General features: G+C 39.6%; 1 protein-coding gene across 3 annotated transcripts in view; it reads right to left on the bottom strand.

The window, feature by feature from the left end:
- LRRC7 (leucine rich repeat containing 7) overlaps positions 1-24457 on the bottom strand; it is a 641808-nt gene that overhangs the window by 285426 nt on the left and 331925 nt on the right. For all 3 annotated transcript variants that reach the window (XM_071217384.1, XM_071217382.1, XM_071217383.1), the window contains one exon: positions 8255-8333. In XM_071217384.1, coding sequence (XP_071073485.1) covers positions 8255-8333 — 79 coding nt within the window. The remainder of the gene's footprint in view (positions 1-8254; positions 8334-24457) is intronic.

Here is a 24457-nt window from a genome sequence, read left to right on the forward strand (position 1 = left end):
ATGTTATTGTATATCAAATAGACTACAGTATAGTTTAAACATAACTTTCATATATTATATAAAACTTTTGGGTTGCTTTATTGCAGTAGTTTGGACAATCCTACAAAAATCTCTGTAGTATGTCTGATCTGTTTTTTTTGTTGTCATTTTTTTCGTTTTTGAGAAAAGCAATAAAATTGAAAACCCTCTGGTCAGAATGATGAGGGAAAAAAGAGAGAAGTAAAAAAATACTAATTTTAGGAAGACTAAAGAAAAAACCTATATGATCATATCAATAGATGTTAAAAAAATTCAACAAATTGTAATATTTAGTAATAATAAAAACTCTCAGCAAACCAGATACAGTGTGTAGCATACAGAATCTAAGGTGGCTTCCATGACCCTCACCTCCTGAGGTTTATCCCTTGTATAGTACTTTCCCCCTTGAATAATGGTGGTAACTGTGACTTGTGCCTAACCAATGGAATGTGGCAAACATTATATGATGTCACTCATTCTGACTCTTCAGCTGTCCTCGAAGAAGAAAACTGCTATTCTGTGAATTGCCTATGGAGAGCACATTGTGGCAAAGCACTGCAGGCGACCTCTAAAACCTGGGAGCAGCCTCTCATGGACAGCCAGCAAAAAGTCAACATCTTCAGCCCTTTAGCTGCAAGGAAATGAATTCTGCCGACAACCCCAGTGAGCCTGAAAGTATATTCTTCTGCAGTTGAGACTTCAGATGGCAATATGGCTGATAAATGCCTTAATTTTAGCCTGGTGAAACCCAGAAACAGGGAACCCAGATTCCTAGATTCCTGACCCACAGAAACTACAGGATGTATGTGTGTTATTTTAAGCTGCTGAATTTGTGGTAATTTGTTACTCAGCATTAGAAAATTAACAAGGCTTTTGGTACCTGGAAGTACAGCTCTACTGCAACAAATATCTAAAAAAGTGGAAAGGCTTTGGAAACAGGCAGTGGTCAGAAACTAGATGAATATTAAAGACCATTATGTAGAAAATCAAACTTTCCTTGCAAAGATTGTTAATAGGAATCTAGATTGAAGGATGCTGCTCACGAGGGCTTAAAAGGAGATGTAACTCCTATCTTCTGGTTTATTGGACTTACCCTGGCCAGCTAACAGGGACGTGAAGAAGGTCAACCACCATACCAGGGAGCCAAGAGTGCCTACAACTGCAAGCAGGAGAATTGCATCCATCATCCACGTGGAATCTAAGCCCCATCTCAATAGCGAGATGGAGTGGACATAACCATCCTAGGGTCCACAGGATAGAGGAATAGAGCATGGACTAGAGTGGACTTACTGATATTCTACTATGGAATTATTGTGATTAGTAATGGAAGAAATTGTAGCACTGATGTGGAGAAAGTGGCCACGGTAGCTGCTGAGGGAAGGGAGAGGGAAGAAGAGATACGATGTGGGGGCATTTTCAGGACTTGGAGTTGTCCTGGGTGGTACTGCAGGGATAGATGCTGGACATTGTATGTCTTGCCATGGCCCACTGGATGGAATGGGGGACAGTGTAAATTACAATGTAAACGATTATCCATGTGGTGCAGCAGTGCTCCAAAATGTATTCACCAAATGCAATGAATGCCCCAATATGATGAAAGAGGTTGTTGATGTGGGAGGAATGGAGTGAGGGAGGTGGGGAGTACATGGAGACCACTTATATTTTTTGAATATAACATTTAAAAAACTTAAAGAGAGAATAAAAAAGGAGATGAGGACTATGTTATTGGAAACTTGGTCATATTGTGGTAGACTGAATCGTATACCCCAACAAAGGACATATTCTTAATCTTAATCAGCATTCTTGTGGGTGTGAACCCGTTTGTAAATAAGACCATTTTAAAGATGTATTCTTAGTTAAAGTATGGAGTTATTTGTGAATAGGACCTTCTAAGATTCTACATATGTGTACCTAAGTAGGGTGGTTCTCAATCTGTATTGCTAGAAGCCTTATAAAGAGAAGAAATTCAGATGAGGTCATTTAGAGAAAGCCAGAGAAGGAGACCAAGAACATTGCCAAGTGATGGAGGACTTCCATCACTAGAACATTACTAACTCTGGGAGAAAACATGGCTTTGCCAATGCCTTGATTTTCAACTTCTAGCATCTAAACTATGAGCCAATAAATTCTTTTCCAGCCAACTCTTTGTATGCAATTTATCACAGCAGCCTTGAAAAAATAAGACACATGAAAAAAACAGGAGTTAACAATCATACTGAATGGTGAGCTTCTGCTTCTGAATACTTTTCTCCCTATGGGGAAGAAGCAATGTTTCCTTTTACGCCTTCTATTCATCATTGCAAAACAGGTCCTAGGCTGGACAATAGGGCAAGAAAGAGAAGTAAAAGACATACAAATTGAAAAGGATGAAGTAAACTGTCTTTATTCAGATAGCATAAGAGGTATATAGAAAGTTTCCCCAAAATTTACAGAAAAAGATACAGAGCTAATAAGTAAGTTTAGCAAGTTTCAGGAAATAAGGACAATGGACAACAATAAATTGTATTTCTATATACCAATAATAAACAATTGGAACAACGAAACAAATCCTGTACAATTATACAAATATATTTCAAAATAAAATTAACACAACATGTGCAAGATTTATATGCCAACATCTACAAACAATTGATATAAGAAATTTTAAGACCTAAAAAAGTATTGTGATATGCTCATAGACAGAAACACTAAATGTTAAGATATCAATTCTCTTCAAATTGATTCAGTGCAATTCCTATGAAAATTTCTTTCTTTCTTTCTCTCTTTCTCTCTTTTTCTCTTTCTCGCTTTCTCTCTTTCTTTCTTTCTTTCTCTTTCTCTTTCTCTTTTTTCTTTTTGTAGAAATTGGCACCCTTTCTTGATTAAAAACACCAGAAGATAGGAATAGAAGGAAACTTTCTCAATATGACAAAGTGAATATATAAAAAGCCTACATCTAGCGTTATACTCAATCTTGAAATACTGAAAGATTTCTTGCTGAGATCAGGAACAAGACAAGGATGCCCACTGTCAAAATTATTATTCAAAATTGTGCTAGAATTTCTAGCTACAGCAATTAGGCTAGACAAAGACATAAAAGGCATCCAAATAAGAAAGGAAGAAGTAGAACTTTCACTAAATGCTGATGACATGATCCTATATCTAGAAAATCTGAAAAATCCACACAAAGCTACTAGAATTAATAGACAAGTTCAGCAAAGTGGCAGGATACAAGATTAATACACAAAAATCAATGGCGTTTCTACATACTACTGATGTGCAATCTGAGGAGGAAATCAGAAAAAATGTCCATTTATAATAGCAACTAAAACAATCAATATTTAGTAATAAACTTAACTAAGGACATAAAGGACATGTATTCAGAAAACTACAAAACACTGCTAAAAGAAACCAAAGAAGACTTAAATAAATGGAAGGACATTCCATGTTCATGGATTGGAAGACCAAATATTATTAAGATGTCAATTCTACCTAAACTAATTTACAGATTCAATGTAATCACAATAAAAATCCTAACAGCCTTTTTTGCCGAAACTGAAAAGCCAACAATCAAATTAATTTGAAATGGTAAGGGGACCTGAATAGCCAAAAATGAAAATGGGAGGATTGCATCCAGCATCCAGGTGGAATCTGAGCCTCCTCTTGACATAAAGGTGCAATGGACACAACCAATCCAGTGTCCACATAGAAGAGGTGGTATTGGATTGGGAAAAGTGGACATAATGGACAAAGGGTATGGGGAAAGGCAGGAAGAGATGAGAGGTGGAGGCGTCTTCGGGACATGGAGCTGCCCTGGATGGTGCTTCAGAGGTAATCACCGGACATTGTAAATCCTCACAGGGCCTACATGATGGAATAGAGGAGAGTATGGGCCATGATGTGAACCAATGTATATGAGGTGCAGAGGTGCCCAAAGATGTACTTACCAAATCCAATGGATGTGTCATGATGATGGGAACGAGTGTTGTTGGGGGTGGGGGGAGAGGGGGGGTGGGGGGGTGGGGTTGAATGGGACCTCACATATATATTTTTAATGTAATATTATTACAAAGTCAATAAAAAATAAAAAAATTAAAAAAAAAAAAAAAAAAAAAAAAAAAGAAAAACAAAGTTGGAGGACTTTCACTTCCTGACTTTAAAGCATATTCCTTAGCTACAGTGGTAAAGCAAGGCACTAGCATAAGGACAGACAGATTGAGTAATGGAACTGAATTGAGAAATGAGAAATTGACCCTTATAAAATTCAAGTGATTTTTGGCCAAGTTGGGCCAGAACAGTCTATTCAACAAATGCTGCTGGGTGAACTGAAGAGCCATATCCAAAAGAAAGAAAGGAGACCCCTATCTCATACCTTATACAAAAACTAACTCAAAATGGATCAAGGACCTAAATATAAAAATAACAACCATAAAATTCCTAGAAGAAAATGTAGGAAAACATCTTCAAGATCTTGGGGTAGGTGATAGTTTCTTAAACCTTGCCCAAAGCATGAGCAATAAAAGAAAACAGAGATAAATGGAACCTCCTCAGAATTCAACACTCTTGCAACTGAAAGGACTTTGTCAAAAGGGTGAAAAGGCAGCCAACTCAATGGAAGAAAATATTTGGCAATGACATATCCATAAGGGTTTAATATCCATGATATGTAAGGAGATCATACAACTCAACAATAATAAGCCAAAGTATCTAATTAAAAAATGGGCAAAAGATTTGAAAAGACAATGGTCCAAAGACGAAATACAAATGGCAAAGAAACACATGGAAAATGTTCAACATCACTAGTGATTAAGGAAATGCAAATCAAAACTAAAACGAGGTATCATTTCATACCTATTAGACTGGCTGCTATCAAAAGTTGGAAAACTATAAATGTTGGAGAGGGTGTGGGGAGATAGGAACACTTATTCACTGTTGGTGGGAATGTAGAATGGTATAGCTACTGTGAAAGACTGTTTGGCAGTTCCTAAGGAAGTTGAATATAGACTTGAATATAGACCAGCAATACCATTGCTAGGTATATACCTAGAAGAACTGAGAGAAGTGACACGAACAGACATCTGCATACTGGTGTTCACAGCAGCATTATTCATAATAGCTGATATTTGGAAACAACTCAGGTGTCCATCAACTGATGAATGATAAATTGTGGAATATACACATGATGGAATATTATGCAGTGGCAAGACCAAATGAAGATGTGAAACATATGACAATATGGATGAACCTGGAGGACATTATGTTGAGTGAATCAAGCCAGACACAAAAAATCATACAAATACTGCATGATTGCCCTATCATAAACTAAATATATTATGTGAAATATGAATTTGGGTAGAATTACATATATAAGACTTTTTCTTTGAAGCTAAACATATATAAGTTAATACTATAAAATATTAATATCAGACAAAAAATTATACTAAGTGAAGGAGACCAGACACAGAGTAAAACATATTACATGATTCCATTTATATAAAATGTAAATATAAATCAATTTATAAAGATTAACTTAGATTAGTATTTATGTACGTCTGAGGAAGGAATGCTAAGGGTTTGGAGTCTTTATTTTTAGAGTAATGAAATTGTTCTAAAATTTTTGATATGCTGAATGTACATTGTGATTATACTAAAAGCCATTGCTTATACACTTCGGATAGAAACAGCAGCTATGTACAGTGGGGGAAGCATAGAGAGATTGAGAGGTGAGGAATTTTCTTGTTTGTTTGCCTGTTTTTCATTTATTATTATTACTGAAATAATAAAATACTCTAATAATGACTGAAGTGATGAATGCTTATCTATGTGATTATAACAAATGTCATTGATTGTACACTTTGGATGAACTGTATACTTTATTAGTATGTATCAATAAAACTGACTTGTTAAAAAAAAAACTACCATAAGATGCCACCATGAGATACTACATCTATTAGATTGGCTAAAAACATATATTTAAAAAACTCAAAACCAATGGTACCAAATTTTGAAAAGGATGAGGAATAATTTCTTATAAATTGCAAGTGGGAGTACAAAATGGAACATCTATTTTGGAAAAGAGTTTGGAAGTTTCCTATAAAGTTAAAAATACATTTACTATACTAACCAGAAAATCATTCTTAGGAAAAGAAAACATATGTTCACAGAAAGACTACTTAAATATTTATATCAACTTTATTCATAACAGCAAAAATGGGAACCAACATAATGCCCATCAATTGGTGAATGGATAAACAAATTCTGACATACCCATACAATGGATTATTACTGAGCAATAAAAGTGAATGAAGTACTGATTCATGAAGCAAAATGGATGAAATTCAAAATCATCGTGTTAAGTAAAAGAAGTAAGATGTAAAAGTATGATCCATTTATACGACATTTTGGAAGGGGCAAAACTATGCGAACAGAAATTTGATCAGTAGATAAAAGGGACTGAGAGAACATTTGGGGGTGATGGAATTAGTGTATATCTTGACTATGGTGGTGGTTGCCTGACTGTAAACATTTGCCAAAACTCATTGAACTATATACCTAAAAAGAGTGAATTTAACTGCATATAAATTACATCCTCAAAACCACCCAACTTAAAAAAATTAGAGTATCATTTAAATTGATTTTCTGTCATGTGATTTTTTAAATTTCAAAGCACTGTTTAATGCTTTCAGCATTTAGCAAATTTTTATTACATTAGTAATTTTTATTCATATATTTAAAAGTTAAAAAAATGACAAAAATTCAGAGATATATCCAATAAAACTAGACTTTAAATTTCTTAATATAATTATTTGGCTTCTTCTTCCAAAGGCCATAATTCCTAAACAAGGTAAGCTATTAGAATTAAATAATTAGAAATCAAGAATATTCATCATCACTCTCCTAGATGGTAAGACTCAAATCAAGGACATGGTTGTTAAGAGGTTAGAAACATATATTTCTTTGTTAAGAAACTGACATTAGGGCCTTAGAATTTGGGAAAAGCTCCTATGTGTTTTTTCACTTTTTTCCTCTTCTATCTACTACATTAAAATAGAAAAGTTATAACTTTCAAACATATTTTATTGCTTGATGTTCCACTCCTTTCTACTAAAGACCTCATACTATTCACAAACTCTTTACCACACGGATCTCTATCTAAACATGTATCTCATTCTTTTATATTTTCTTCTATTCTTAGTCTCATCTTTAACATCTTTTCACTATCCATAGAGAAATCATCCTCACTACTACTCTCCTCATCTCTATTGCAGAAAAATTTTCCTTTAACTGTCCTTTGACAAATTTCCTTTTGTGTCTGGAAACATTCCTAAATGTCTTTTCAAGGAGCTTCAGTTTCTTCCAGTCTCCCAAGGTCCATGTGGACAAAGGACTGAGAGATTTTTCTCAAATGCTTGTGTTTGTCATGTATAATTAAAATACTATCTTACTCATTATCTGCATTCCAATATCACAAATTTGTTTCAACCTCTTTCAAATATCATGACAACTGTCAAATAGCCTTTCTAGATTTCGCTTCCACTTCCACTATAATATTTAAGTTCATGACTCATTCAGTCCATTCACTCTATGTTTTTTTGACCCATTCGATTCCACAAATGTCTGTCACTACAACATATTAGCAATCCACTATCATGGCCACATGGTGGATCTCGTTTTCCCATGGCATTTATCTCTTAACAGATCTTGAACCCCAAATACCTTTTTCTGATCACAGCATCTTTACTGTTCATGTCTTCCATTCCGTTGTCCTCCTAGGGGTTGTCCTGTTGTTCCTCCTGTAATCTCTGATAAACACATACTCTCTATTTCTGGCTATACTTAATTCCTTTTCCATTTTGAACTATATGATCAGCTTTTTAAATGTACCTACCAATGCCTTAAACTCTTGTAATCTAATTTCTCTCAGGTCCTTGGTGCTAATTTCCCACCATGACCATAACTGATAACTATTTTCTTAGTTCCTTCTTGCTCTCTACCATGGAATGTTGCCTGATAGCCACAGAAAAATGATAACATATTTTGCTTCAGAGTAATCCTATCTTATACCAATTCAGCCTTCACTGATACTCAGCAATGCTTTAATCATCCTTTTTAACTATTTTGATTTGACTATTTCTTTGCCATCATTATATAAAAGTGAATTTTAAATGTAACATTTAACATTTTATTAATGTCCTCTATATTGGTACATTATTATCCAATGGAAGCATAAATAAAAATTTTAATCACTAATACTCACTTAGAAATAGGATTGACACTGGCTTCAATAATTGTTAAACACTTACAGCACTTTATGTTTTCTGGAAATTCTTGTACACCTAAAATGAAAAAACAAAAAAAAAGTACATGAAATTGTTCTAGCAAACAGTCTCTAAATTAGAGTTCTAAATATAAAGAGTGCAAACAACATTAAGATAATCTTTTATGTAAGAGTAGGAACTCAATAAAATTATATAATATATACATTTCTAATACAATTTGGATCTTAGATAACATTTTATGATAGTAATAGTTGGAAAATGAATATAAAATTGAAGATTATATATACATTTAGCATAAGCTAGATCTTGGTCCTTTACTAATCTAAAAAAATAATAATATTGTGAGTTATTTAGTCAATAATATTAGAGTGTCAGTACTGTGGGATGGGAAGAAGTATGGTCAGCAGATATAAAGAAAATAGAAGATAAAAATCTTGGCCCACAGGAAGACTTCAATCAACTGGGAAGATCGAATATGTACATGTAAAAAAATACCTAAGGGCACATCAAAAAAATGATTTATGGTTCCAAACTAATAAGCAACTCCAAGAAATTTTATGAAATTCTTCCTTGTCGGCTCCACAGAGTGAAGCTCTACTTCTGCCTGAAAGTGGGAAGTAATGAACAGCCTGTTTTTGAGTCATTCCTCCCTGAGGTAGCTGCCTGGCTGACTGCCCTTGGAAAATCGCTCATCTGGTGCCCCAGCTGTACTATTAGCGACATGACAGAAAAACACAGGTTTTTCAATGAAACTGAAAATCAGCAAGCTTCAAACCTGATTCAGAAATATGTGGGGTCAGAGAAATAAATGATGTGGGGGACATTTTAACAACTGATACAAATAAATAAAAAAGTTAGAAGACAGCTACGATGCCATTTCTACATGACTGCAGTACTACCTACGTCTTCTCAAATTTTGAAACTATTATAAAGGATGTAAAAATTTCTGTAAAGTACCAATTCTGACCAGTGCTTCAAAACTGACAGAAGAATAAGGAATATTTTGTAGCAATAGATATTGGAACTTTCTGATTATAAAAACTCAAGAAACTCCAACTTCCTAAATTCTGTTAACCTGGACCACGATGTCATAGGTAACCAAGGAAGCAACAGGTTCCTCGCTAAAGCCTTGAGATTTTATTCACCCACTGCGAAGTAAGGATGTAGAGGAGCCTATGGGAATATATCGCACTGCATTTCACCCTGTGTGAATTTTCATTAGAGATGATGCTGTCTTAAAATTATTGTTGAAATATTTCTTAATAAGAACTCAAAGAAGTTTAGAAGCTCCATTATGCATGAATTTAATGAGAAAGGCTGATTCTTTCTCTTGGAAAGTCTGTAACATCTAAAACTGCCCTCATAAACTAGTTATTAACAAAATGGCAAACATTTAACCAACCCAAGGCAAGTCCCTCCCATGGGGGAAGCAGACACTCAACTGCTTGAGCCACATTCATGCCCCAAGAAGCTTTTGTATATTTGACAGTGAAATGATGTAGTGAAACAAGAAATGTGATAACCAGGAACCAGCTGGTCAAACATACATGATAAAGGGAATTTCAGATTGATGATGAAGGTGTCACAAGACAACAGCTCCCAGCAGGCCTATGGAGGAGACAGTCTCAATTGGATCATGCTGGAAAGCTCCTAGAGAGTTTTTCAATGAAGATATAAGTGACAGAACAACTGATATGCTTGAACATAATGATAGGAACTTTACACAACTTAAAGTGCTGGATTGAACTGATGATAAACACACAAAAGCACTGAGCAAATAAGACAATTATTAAATTCTGGAAAAAACCAAAATTTGACAGCAAAGGAAAAGTATGCTGTGTGTATCCATCAATTATATGGAGTTTACACTCAGCAATATTTTTGCTGAGGTTTTAATAGTGATCTTATTTTTTCTGTGAGCTGGGACACATTTGGAAAAACGGGTTGCCAAGGGAACAGTACTACGTACTCTAATACATGGGCTCTAGAGTTTAGAATATGTTCTTAGAGCACACCTTCAACTTGTAGTTTAACCCAAACATCAAGAACAACTGAGTAAGTGGTTGGAGTTAGAGGAGAGAAAAGAGCCTGAAAAAGAACTTTTCAGGAGTAATATTTCTGTAACTTGTTGAGTTGCCTTTTTCTGGTCTTTAATTTTTGTGAATTTGACATAAAGTTATTAAAAGTAAAGAATTTAAAAAATTAAAAAAGAAATAAAATTTCTTCATTCTGAACTCAAAATATCATATAAAGTTTTTAATGCAATGGAATTAATCGAAATTGTGCTAATAAAATTAATATAGCCTGTACATGTATATGCTTGTATTAAAACTTATCTAAATCTGTATCCAAGTTTGCCTAGTTTCTGGAGAGCCAATTAAGTGATATAAACTCTATAGGCTTTATGTGTTCAGGAAGGATGTAAACTGAATGTGTATTGGAGCTTTCATCCAGATGGAATGTGGGTGGTATGTTAATACAAGCTTACCTGGTTTCCGAACAAATCCCTGAACCCTAAAAAAAAACTAACAAAGAAAGTCTTTGACGCCAAAACCTCTCCTGGCCCAACCCTGTGTGTCTCTTATATAAAAATAACCTAAAGGCCCTACTCTGGACTCGGTTTCTTGGACAGGAGTCTGCTGGGCCTGGCTGGTCTTAATAAATCTTCCTTCTCAGAGAATTCCCGTGTCCTAGCCTTCAATACGTGATCATCAACTTCTCTCTGCCGCCACTACAAAATGTTGAGTCCGCTGGGCCTGGCTGGTCTTAATAAATCTTCCTTCTCAGAGAATTCCCGTGTCCTAGCCTTCAATACGTAATCATCGTCTTCTCTCTGCCGCCACTAAAAAATGTTGATACCTTGAAATAGAAAGGATGTAATAGACTACTTTATCTGTTACAATTGTGTTCTTTGCCCTTTCCCTTTATTTAAAATAAGGTGTGATCATTTAAAAAGTTGCTGCTCAACTTTTAATTATTCAAGGACTAATTACTTTCTTTGTGGATTATTCTTGTTCTCTTTCCTGCAGCCTTCCATTTGACCACTTTACTGATCATTAATTCTTCTATGAGAGGATGTGCAGAAAAAGGGAGAAGGGAGAAATCTCAAATTAATCAATATGTATCATTCTTCCTGGCATGGGAGAAGTTGAAATTCATGGCTAAATTTAGGTTTTAGCATACTCAATTAATTATTTTTATTTGGGCTACTCTGTTGTTAGCACAGAGAACCAAATCTTGACAGAAGGGTCTTACACCTGTAATTAATATAGTTTAACTTTATAAAATTATAAAAAAGATTATTGATGTCAGAATGAAAGCAAAAACTGAAGTGTCACTGAAATGTTTTTTTAAAGATTTATTTTATTATTTATTTATTTCTCCCCACCCCCCTTATTGTTTGCAATTGCTCTGTCTGTTTTCCATGTTTCTTTCTTTTAGGAGGCACCGATAACTGAACCTGGGACCTCCAATGTGGAAGGGAGGTGCGTAATTGTTTGAGCCACCTCCATTCACTGCTTTGTTGTGTCTCTCATATTTTTTTTTCCTCTTGTGTCTCTTGTTTTGTCATCATGGTACGTCAGCTTGCCGTGGCTGCCTGTTGCATCAGCTTGCTCTCTTGCTTGTCTTCTTTAGGAAGCAGTGAGAACCTCTGCTCCCTGCTTTGTTGTATCTCTCATTATGTTTTTCTTTTTTTCTTGTCTCTCTTTTGCGTAATCTTATTGTATCAGCTTGCTGCTCCTGCAGTCATACCAGCTTGCTGTCTTCTTTAGGAGGTACCAGGAACCAAACCAAGGACCTCCCACGTGGTAGGCATGGTAGGCAGGAGTCAATCACTTGAGTCACATCTGCTTCTCTCATTAAAAATTATGCAAGGAAGTAAGGAGGGAGATGAGGTGAAAAGGGAAGGGAGGAAGGAAGGGGGAAGAGAATGGAAGACAAAGGAAAGGAAGGGAAGGAAGGGAAGGAGAGGAAAGAGAAAGGTAGAGAAGGTCAAGGAAGGGAAAGCAAGGAGAGAAGATGTGCGTGGGATGGCGATGTATTTGTCTTCTTGTTTGATTTCAGCACTTGAAGCAAACCCCATAGGGATTCTTTTGGATTCTTGACCTAAGAAGATGTATTGGAGTCTACACCAGGATGTTTATGAGAGAAAGCAGGTATATTAACTCCAGTGGAAGGACAGGAGATGGGGGTGCCTCAAATCTGCCTTCCCTGAACCAGGGGAGCAGGAGTTTTTCTGGATTCAAACAGGGGAAGGTACAGTGGTTATCATCACAATGGCAAGTATACACAAGGGTAAGCCTAGCTCTGAAATAACCATAAACAAAGGTGAATTAAGTCTAGAATTGCCACAATAGTAAGTATACACAAAGGTGAGGCAAAGTCTAGACTAACCATAAACAGGGTGAAATCTGTTTAGAATGACCTTTACAAGAGCAGGTCTAGACCAAATCCAGCCAGTTTCAGCAGTTTCAGATATTAGCCTTTTGCTATTTTATAATATAAAGGTAACTATATAATGATTTTGTAGTCAAAATTATTAGTTAATTCTTAGCTCTTGGTTACAGTTTCAGGCTTCATTTTTCACTTCAAAACAAACTGGGCACTTTGATCAACTAAGCAACTAAAACTATTTTAATGTTAGTTTATGGAAGACAGAACTGCCTCAGTCAAGACCCTGGTGTTTGGAGAAACCAAGGTGGGCTGGATTTAAGTTGTGGTTCACACCAAGTACTGGGAAGAAAGAACTTCCTGGTCTTTTCTGCATAAGTGGAAAGAGATATAAAGGAGGTATATTTGCATCTCGATTCTTTTTCCAGTGACTTGCTGATGATTAGGCTGAACGAATCACCATTTGAAAAGAAGGCAGCCTAAGTAAATAAAAACTCCAGGGATGCAGACAATATACTTTAGGAACTGGAGCCCTTCTTTCAAAGCAGAGTCAACCAAATTCAAAAGGCAAATCTGAAACTGATGATTCGGAATCGTTCTCTACAATGGCTATTTTTTTGATCAGTAAGCAAATGAGTCTAGATGAAAACTCTGTTGCCATGTAGATGGCTGTAAAAATTCCACCCAGGGATTAAGAGTTTTCCATAGAATTCAATTGCATGAACCACAGCTTTGACCACAGTCAATTCCCCTACTAACAGTCCAGATGCATAAGTTTTCCAAGTTAATGGAAGAGATATTCTCTTGTAACCTGAAGGGTGCAATGAACAGGTCAGGACCTTACTCCTCATAACTCCTTCTGACCTCAAATCCTCCTCTCGATTCAAGTCTCAGCTCCTGTCACCATCTTCTATGGTAATAATGAGAGCAGACTAGCGAAACTAAGCAGCCTAGCAGGATTCTCTCAAATAGTAGAGTTTCAATAAATATTTGTTAAATGGCAAAAAAATCTTATGCTAAGTTTTAACTTGGTTTTAAATTGATTTTGTATATGAAAATAAATACTTTTCTTTAATGTAATAGATAATTATAGAATCTAAACGTAGAAACAATTTTTGTCATTGTCAAATATAGAGCCTAAGAATAACAATAGCAATGCAGATTCCTAGTGTTAAGTGGAAGATTCTTGAAAGACAAGCTTGAGTAAGACATTTCTATAACATGTAACCTGTTTTATAATCCCCCTATCTGAATAGATTTATTTAAGGTATTGTAACATTTACTTGTCCCCACCCACTCTCTTGCCTTGAGTGGCTTTTTTTCTCTAACTCTTCAGTCTATATACCATGCATTCCTCCAGGTCTAATTTAAATTCTATTATTTCCATCAAAATTTATTCAACAATTTTAATTCCCATGGCTCTCTCTCCTTACTGCCTAGTGTTTTAGATTTTATTATTGTTGGAATGAAAAAATCCACACTATAATAAGACATCATAAATGGTTATGAGGTGAGGAATCACTCCTTTACCATCTTGTCTTTTGTAGTTGTCTGATTTTTGAGTTACTAGCTTTAACTATATGATCTTTGAGAGGATAGAGCCATCCATGCATGCAGCAGATATTTATTGAGTTCTTATTCTATGCTAGGAACGATACTAAATATTAGGGAGACAGTGTGAAAAAAAATGGATCTGTCTCTTCATTTGTGACACTCACATTTGAGCAAGGGAATATGTACAATAAACCAAAGAGATAATTAATTAAGTACAAATACATAAAACCATATAGTATTTTAGGAAGGAGAAGTGCTATGGAAAAAAGATAATTATAACAGAGAAAGGGGAATTAGTAATGCTAGTAGACTGTAAATTTAAATAGGGTGATTAGGGTAGCCTCATTGGGAAGATAGTTATGTGGGCTGTGGGTGGGAGGCTCTTTGTCTCTTAGGAGATATCCTAAGCTGTCTGTCCTGACTTGGTTTGGGACAGTAAGAGGCTGCAGTCCTGCCCTTGGTAACCATGGCAACAACTCCAGTCCAGGGAAGCAATTCAGCAGTGCAAAATATATACACACCAGTCAGTCCAGGGAAACTCTGGTGGTGGTGATGCCAAAACTTAATGCAACTTGGACTTGGCCTTAAATGGGAAATATAATATAGCTTGTGCATAAATTCAAAATCATCTAATTCTGTATCCAAGTATACCTAGTCTTTAGAAATCCAGTAAAGTGACAGGGGTTTGAATGTTCAGAAAAGATGTAAGACTGAATATGTATTCAGAGTTGCATCCAGACAGAATGTGGGCAAGATGCTAATTCAAGCTCACCTGAAATGTGGGCGATATGTTAATTCAAAACCTACCTGGTACTCAGGCAAAAATTTAACTAATAAAGAAAGTAGTCTTCTTTGATAAAAGCACCATTTGACTCCCCACCACGTATAAAAGGAACTTGAAAATCTTGTTTGAGGCTCAGGTTTGAAACAGAAAACTCCTGAGTCCGTCCATCCATCAATAAATCATTTTTCCTTCTCAAAATCATTCCTGAGTCCTGGCCTTTCTATACGCAAATAATTGAACCTCTCTCAAATTCTATAACAATAGCATTTGAGCAAAGACTTGAAGGAAGTGAGGGAGTAAGGGATATGACTGTCTGAATGTTTGGTGGTGGGAAATAAAAATATTTCAGGCAGAGGAAATAGATCTTGAAGATAAGGCAGACATGTGCCCACTGTTTCAGGAATAGCAAAGAGGCCAGTGTGGCTACAACAAAGGCAACAATAGCAATAAATTAGAGGTAATAAGTGCATGTTTTGGAGGTGGATGTTAATCCATGTAGGGCTTTGAAGCCATTTTAAAGACTTTGGCTTTTACAATGAATGAAATAGAGATTCATAGAAGGACATAAGTGTGGTATGGTCTGATTTATAATTCAAGAGGATCACTGGCTACTGAATTGGTGGCAAAGGTAGAATAGAGCCAATTAGAACTTATTATAGTAAGCCATAAAGAGAGTTGATAGTGGCTTACAACTGAGTAGAAGCAGTGATGCTTCTACTTACAGCAGAGGAAGTGAGAAGTGAATGGTTGCTGGATGTTTTGTGAATGTAAAGCTAACAAGATTTACTGATCAATTGGATGTAAAAGAAAAAGAGGAATCAAGGATGATTATAGGTTTTTTGCCCTGATCAACTGGAATGATGGAGTTGCCTTATCTTAGGTGGGAAAAGCTGTATGCAGAATAGGTTTGGGGAAGACAGAGTTCAATTATGTACATGAGTGATTTCAGATGATTGTTAGACTTCTAAAAAGAGATGTCAGGTAGGCAGTTTGATAATATGAACCTAGAGTTTGGGACAGTGTCTAGAATAGATTTTTTTTTTTAAATGGGAGGTGTTAGCAGATAGTATTTAAACCATGAGAAAACATGTAAGCCTTAATTAATATGGCCTGTGCATGAATTTGAACTTATCTAATCCTATATCCAAGTATGCCTAGTTCCTGGAAAGCCAATTAAGTGATACAGGCTCCATAGGCTTTGAATATTCAGGGAGGATGCAGACTGAATGTGTATTCAAATGTACATCCAGACAGAATGTGGACAGTATGTTAATTCAAGCTTACCTGGAATGTGGGTGATATGTTATTTCAAGCTTACTCAGAGTGTGAACTATATGTTAATTCAAACCTACCTGGTATCCAAACAAACCCTTAAAACTCTAAGAAACTAACAAAGTCCTTTTTGCATAAAAGCACCATTTTACTCCTGCTCCTATATCCTCTGTATAAAAGGGACCTAGAAATCCTATTCAGGGCTTGGTTTTTTTGGACAGAAGTCCACCAGGCCTGGCCAGCTGTTAATAAATCTTTCTTCTCAGAGATTTCTCACATCCTGGCCTTCAATAACATGATCAGCCAACTTCTCTCTGCCATAACATCTCTGGGGGCTTGTTCAGGATGGCTGAGAAGGCCAGAGATAGCAATAGTTGATTGCCTCTCTCGGACACTTCAGAGAAGGCTGGGAGGGCCCAAGTGAATCCCAGCCCTGGGTGCTCCTGAACCCCTTTTAGTCCAGAAAGAGGTTGTGGACTCTGCCAGAGCCCTCCCAGAAGAAACTGGAGGCACTTGGGGGTTTGAAAGAGACCCTTAGAATGAAGCAAGGAGCTCCACACACCAGATGGGTAAGACCCCCAGGGCCATAGTGCAGGAAAAGCCTAATTCTGAAAAGTCGGGAGGGGAGCCTGATCAGCTTTTGAGAAGACCCTAGTATTCCAGAGGAGAAAGGAGGAAGCCGTCTTCTCTAGATCCAAGAAAGGAAAGGAAGGAGGGTGGTTGTGTATATGTGACTGTGGAGACTGAGTGAGATGCAGACCCACTTCTGCAGGTTGAGTGCCATGTCCCAATCCGTGGTTGTGGTGTGGTGACTTCATCTGGTCAGGGGTGGTCTGGGAGGCCTCTCTGCAAAGGGACCCTCTTCCGAGTTGGGGGTTTATGCTGACCCACTAAGGCTAAGAGGTGCCCTAAATTCCTATGAGGGACGTGGCTGGAGATAGATGAAGCGAAAGGCTGAGTGAGTGTTGTACTGTGCCGACATAGGGTGGAAACATGGGGAACACACAAAGTAGGACCCCATTAGGCTGTATACTGAAAAACTTTCCCCAAGTGTTCCATGGAGATGTATATGGCCTAAAGTTCCAGCCAAGAAAGCTTAGAATGCTTTGTGAATTAGAATGGCTGACTTTTGGCATAGGCCGGCCCCAGGAGGGCACCTTTGACCCCTGGATCATCCATAAAGTCCATGACAGGGCACCCTGACCAGTTCCCATACATCAATGCCTGGCAGAACACTGTGAGTCAAAGTCTACCATGGTTAAGGAAATGTACAACTAAAGAAACCAGGATTTGCCTGATACAAAAGCCCAGAGGTGCTGTCTAAGGAACAAGGTCAAACAAGCCCCTTGCAAAGGATCCAGAAGAAGTGAGTCCCAAATCTAGTGCCGACCCACCCATTCTAGAAGGACCAGATGAAAATGACCTCCTGCCACCCTATGCAGCTGCTCCAACCATGCCAGTACTGAGGAATAGGCATGTGCCACCTTCCCTGAGCAGTGCGACCTTGGCATTCGCAGAGCTGCACTCACCAGCCCATCCCCTGAGCAGCGCGACCTTAGTGTTCCTGGTGCCGCACCTGCTGGCGTGTCCCCTGAGCAGTGTGACCTTGCCTTTCCCACAGCCATTTTCTCCAAGCAATGAAGTCTTTTCACCCCTGCAACTGCTGTCTCTGCCAATCTCAGCCCCCAGCAGCGTAGTGCCATGCTCCCAGGTACAAGTGCTGATGATCAATCAGGAAGAAGCCCCTGAAAGCTGGCAACTCAGGCCATAGGGAGCCCTGGGGACATGTGGAGCAGGGAGAGGTGCCACCCTACAGCTATCTCTTCATGAAGCCCGAGCTCCGATTTATTATGATACTGATGGCCATATCCTAGGAGGAAACCAAACATTCATGTACCAACCCTTCACTACCACTGACCTCTTTAACTGGAAAAGTCACACCCCACCATATTTAGAGAAGCCTCAGGTCATGTCAGACCTCTTCCAGTCCATCATACAAACCCACAAACCCACCTGGGCTAACTATAAACAACTCCTCAGGACCTTACTCAACTTTGAGGAGAGGATGCGAGTCACACAAGGGGCTCCAAACTAGTTCAAAGAGCACTCACCTTAGGAACCCTGGACAGTGACCAATATGCTTGTACATAGTTCCCAGATGCAGACTCCCAATGGGATCCCAATGACACAACTGGGCTCAACCGACTAGAAACTTTCCATAGGACCTTAGTCGAAAGGTTCAGGGCTGGGAGTTGAAAGGAGTAAACATGGCGAAGACCACCCAAATCCTACAGACTCTCAATGGAAGTCTGGCTCAATTTCATGAGTGAGTCGTGTGAGGTGTTTCATGTATATGTGCCCTTTCACGTGGATGCTCCCAAAAGCCAAACAATGGTCAATGCAGCATTCATTGCCCAATCACAGGCTGACATCTGAAGAAAGTTACAGAAGTTTGCTGCTATGAACATTTCCCAGCTCATGAAGGTAGCCACCAAGGTTTACATCAACCATGATGTAGAAACCAGGAGAGAGGAAAACCAGAAAATGAAAAAGAAAGTAGACTTTCTTGCAGCAGCAATAGTCGAAAGAAGCAACCCCATGTCAAGGAAAGTAAACTGGGATGCCCCTGCCCCTAAGGAGGGGAGCCCACCCCTAGGGCAAAATCAGTGCACATACTGCAAGGAGGAAGGGCACTGGAAGCATGAGTGTCCCAGCAGACCACTCGACCCCATCAACCCCAAGAAGGTGGCCAAAGCATTAACTAGGAGAGCAAATGGGGCAACGCAAACTAAACCCTGGGTTGGCAAAAATTCAGATGGAAATCTTGCAAATCAGTTCACTGGACTTGCAGAAATAGAGGGTTCTGATGGGGACTATTAGGATAGACTGGGCTCCTATTCTCTTGGCCCTGTGGAGCCTATGGTTGGAGTCCAAATTGGGGGCTGCATCACACATATGATGGTCAACACTGGGGCTCAACATTCTGTAATGTCAGTCAGGCCGTTATCAAAAAGACAAGCTACTATCGTAGGGGCAACTGGTAAAAGCACCCAGTGGCCCTTCCTTCAAGCCAGGACCTATAGCATTGGGGGTAAAGATGTCTTTCATGAGTTCCTGTATCTCCCAGAATGCCCAGTCCCCCTCCTGGGTCAGGACCTGCTGTCTAAACTACAAGCTCAGATTACATTTGACATCATGGGGCATTAACACTGAGACCAACAAAGCCTCCAACAGGAGCATTAACCCTCCCTCTGCAGGAAGAATGGAGACTGTTCTGCCTCAGTGAAGCTGGCCAATCTGTGGCCATACAGCTCCTCTCTGAAGATGTGCCCAAAGTATGGTCAGAGGGCAACCCAATGGGAATGGCACATGATATTACTCCAATTATTGTTGAAATAAAGCCCACAGCCAGCCCAATGAGCATAAAGCAATATCTAGTTCCACATGAAGTGCAAGAAAGAATCCAGTAACATATTCAGAGATTGCTGAAAGAAGGCATACTGAAGCTGTGCCAGTCTCCATGGAATAGCCCACTCTTTCTAGTTAAAAAGGCCGATGCGGGCTATCGCCCAGTCCAGGACTTGCGAGCAGTCAACTCAGCAGTAGTAGCTCTATACCCAGTGGTCCCCAACCCTTACATCCTCTTCAGCTTGATACCCTCATTGGCAGTCTATTTTTCATGCCTAGATCTCAAAGATGCCTTCTTTTGCATTCAGATAGCGCCCCAGAGTCAATTGATCTTTGCCTTTACATGGGACAATCCGAGCTCCGGCGAAAAGCAACAGCTAACCTGGACTTGGATTCCTCAGGGATTCAAAAATGCCCTCACTGTTTTTGGACAAGACCTGGCCAGTGATCTCAAGTCTTTTAAACCAGAAAATCATAACTGTTTCTTTTCCAATATGTAGATGACTTCATCCTCGGAAGTCCCATCTACTAAGACTGTGCTAGCAGAACCCATGCCCTCTTAAAACATCTATAACAGGGAAGCGGACTTGGCCCAATGGATAGGGAATCCGCCTACCACATGGGAGGTCCGCAGTTCAAACCCCGGGCCTCCTTGACCTGTGTGGAGCTGGCCCATGTGCAGTGCTGATGTGCGCAAAGAGTGCTGTGCCACACAGGGGTGTCCCCCACGTAGGGGAGCCCCACCTGCAAGGAGTGCGCCCCATAAGAAGAGCCACCCAGTGCGAAAGAAAATGAAGCCTACCCAAAAATGGCACCACACACATGGAGAGCTGTCACAACAAGATGATGCAACAAAAAGAAACACAGATGCCCGGTGCTGCTGATAAGGATAGAAGCGGTCACAGAAGAACACAGCGAATAGACACAGAGAGCAGACAACTGGAGGGAAAAGGGGGGAAAGGAGAGAAATAAATAAATAAATCTTAAAAAAACCTACAACAAAAGGGTTATTGGGTGTCTAAAAAGAAAGCACAAATCTGTCTACCTCAGGTCAAATATCTAGGTTATAAAATAGCACAGGGGCTCCGTGAATTAGGACTTGAAAGAAAAGAAGCAATCTGTAGCCTCCTGAGCCCAGCATTCGCTGAAAGTTGAGAGAATTCCTCAGAGCAGCTGGATTCTGCCGCATTTGGATCTCCAAATTTGGGATCTTCACGTGTCCTTTGTATGAAGCCGGAAAGGGGGGAGATTGTGAATCCCTGCTCTGGGAAAGCCCACATAAAGACGATTTCACCACTCTCAAGCAGGCTCTGATGGAAGCACTGAGCCTCTCATTTCCAGATCTCAATAACCCATTCTATCTCTATGTCTATAATCGCCAAGGCATCGCAGAAGGAGTACTCACTCAGTACCTGGGTTCCTGGCAAAGCCCTGTAGCTTATCTATCCAAACAACTGGACACTGTAGCACAGTGGAGGCCTAGCGTCTCCCAGATAACACATCAGCAAAAAAAGCTGAACTCATTGATCATACCCGAGCCCTACAACTTGTCGCTGGGGCCAAAGTTAACATCTACACAGACTCCAAATATGCCTTCCTTACCCTGCATGTGCATGGCTACTTACACAAACAAAAAAGACTCACTAACTCGGGAGGAAAGGACATTAAATATGGCATATAGATTCTGGAACTGCTAGAAGCAGATTGGGAGCCCATCAAAGTGACCGTGATGCACTGCAAGGGACAACAGGCAAGCCACAGCCTGTTGCTCAAAGAAATCGGAGGGCAGATGCCGAAGCATTAAGTGGCATGGGAGGGATCCCTATCTGAGGACCTGGCTGCTGCCCTCATTCCCCAACCACTTAATTATCAAAAACTCCACTATACACTACCTGCTCTTGTCCTGCAGCCTCTGAATCACCGGGAGCCACAGTATACTCAAGCTGAAAGAGTGGATACTCTCTGAGAGTGGGACACAAGGAGCAAACAAGTGGTAGACATTGCCTGATCACAGAATAGTTGTGCCTCAAATAAACATAAAATATTAGCCACAACTGTAGTTCAGGACTACCATGAAAACACCCACTTGGGGAAAACTTATCTTAAGAAATGTTAGAAAGATTCTTCTACATCCCAAGTCTAGCTGCTATCACCCATGTTAGATGCTAGAGGTGCATGACATGTGCAAAGAATAACCCTTCTAGGGACCCCCAGAGGCCCTAGGAGTCCAAGAAATCTGCAGTATGCCTCTTGAAGATCGAGTAGTTGATTTCATCAAAATGCCACAGTCCGGAGGCTAAAAATATCTCCTAGTCCTCATTTGTACCTTTTCTGGCTGGGTGGAAGCCTTCCCCACTCAGACTGAAAGGTTGAAGAAGTGGTCAAAGTTCTGCTCAGAGAAATCATTCCTTGATATAGGCTACCCCTCTCAATTGACTCTGACAAAGAACCTACCTTCATCTCCGAAATCATTCAAAAAATTGCCAAAGGGAAGTGGCTGTGGTTCAATTGATTGGGCTCCTGTCTAGCATATGGGAAGCCCTGGGTTCACCTCCCAGGGCTTCCTTGTCAGGGCCTCCTTGTGAAGGCAAGCTGGCCCATGCCATGCGGAGAATTTACGGCCCACACCATGCAGAGAGCTAGTGCAGCAAGATGACATAACAAAAGGGAGACAAGCAAACACAGAAGAACATACAGCAAATGGACACAGAAAGCAGACAGAAAAACAAGTCACAAGAGGGGGAAAAAAACAAAAGATTGCCAAAGCACTGTGCATCCAATGGAAACTGCACACCACTCACCGTCTTCAAAGCTCAGGGAAAGTAGAGTGAATGAACTGTACAATAAAGACGTATATTGCCAAGATTTGCCAAGAAACTGGGCTAATATGGATGCAAGTACTCTCAAGTGCTCTCCTCCAAATTCAAGCCAGCCCAAGTCGAAAGCTAAGCCTAATCCCTTATGAAATCCTCTTTGGGAGGCACCTCCCCCTTAATCTGAAATATAGAAGGGGAGCTCAGGAAAAGAGGAAACTTATCAATAGCTCAGCAAATGATCAGCTTAGGAAAAACCCTACAAAACCTGCATCACTGGGTCCAAGAAAGGGCCCCCATTAGCTTAAACAGCTTCATATGTCCATACAAACCGGGAGATGCAGTCTGGGTCAAAGACTGGAAATCTGCTCCACTAACCCCTTGATAACAAGGACCCTATCTTGTCATTTTATCCACCTCCACCCTCCCCCCGCCCCGCCCCCAGTTAAGGTACCTGAAATCACCCTGTGTATACACCATAGCCGGGTCAAGCAAGCAGTTCCAGAGACCTGGACTTGTATTCCAGATACCCACAACTCAACCAAACTCATCTTCTGAAAGAACAAAATGCCAAGCCCTGCTTCAGTCACACATGGCTAAAGGTTGAGGATGGAACACGGAACTCTGCTCCAGTCACATCCTGGAAGCTGAATGGTCTACCCATAGCTGAAGAGTAGGAATCTGGTTTAAGACCAGTTACAATGTTCCTTCGGTTATTTTCCCTACTCCTAGCCCTAACCCTCCCCGGTCCCAGGTTGGCACCATAGAGCATGAGCCATATATCTGAGAAGTGCGAATGGGGGTCCATGCCAATACTACATTAATATATCATAGCCATTACACCTGCAAGGGCCACATAACCACCTTCCAGTTTCAGGGAATCTCCTATAGTGTCTGTAACATATCTGGCCAAATAACCTACTATGACCTCAAGCCACCAACAGTCTCCCATAAATGGGAAATAAGAGTATTTAATAAAGATGGGAGCTACTTAACTCCACCCCAGTCACTGGCAGGAACCAATGAGTGTCCCTCCTATCTGGCGCATGTCAGGTCATAGACTCTGGGGTACCATGGAACACCGACTATGGAGGGCTCAGCTGGGAGCAGGAATATACTCATAACAATAAGTATTTGTGTGCTCCAGAAATGAAAAGAGCAGCCCAAGGGGGGTGCTTCTGGTGCAAATACATAGGTGCATACTACTGCCCCTACTGGTCCTGTGCCACCTGGGCCACCTGGGACACAGACACAACTAGAAAAACACCTGTCCTCACCAAAGGAATGGCCCCAAATAACTGTTCATGCGGTCAATTAACCCCTTAAACCTCACCTTCCTAAACCTGAATCCTGGCAGACCCATGGAGTCCAAATGGGCTTCTGCACTGATGGTAAAGGACTAGACCCAGGAGCCTACATCGAGGTTGGGTATGAGGAACATCCACTCACAAGTAGTGCCCACTCTGTGTTCCACTTCTTCTATGAAGAAATTGAAAGATCCTTTTCCATTCTGCAAGTAGCAAAAAACCTCTTTATAAACCTAGTTGAGGAAGTAGGGGCAGCTTTAAAAGTCTCTTCATGCTTTGTATGTGAAGGTACTAATATGGGAGACCAATGCCCCTGGGAAACTAGAGAATACAATTACAGCCAACCATATAATGAAACTGGCCTCCCGGCCATCCCCCGAGATGGTATATGGCCCTTGCAAACTTTTGCCATAGGAAAATATTGTGCTTCAAGGGTATGCCTAAACTCCTCTTTATCTTTTGGAAAACTAACATGTATGGGGGGAAGATTCCAAAATCACACCACCAATACAATGGAGCCTTGGGGAACACAGAATGAATCTGAACTAATTCTTATAACTCATATTTTCCCCAAATTAATCAGTGTGGAACTCCACTGCACAGGGCACTTTTACTGCCCTAAATGGTCTATACTGGATTTGTGGGAAAGTC

Source organism: Dasypus novemcinctus, chromosome 9 (assembly GCF_030445035.2).
Source record: "Dasypus novemcinctus isolate mDasNov1 chromosome 9, mDasNov1.1.hap2, whole genome shotgun sequence".
NCBI classification, from domain to species: Eukaryota; Metazoa; Chordata; class Mammalia; order Cingulata; family Dasypodidae; genus Dasypus; species Dasypus novemcinctus.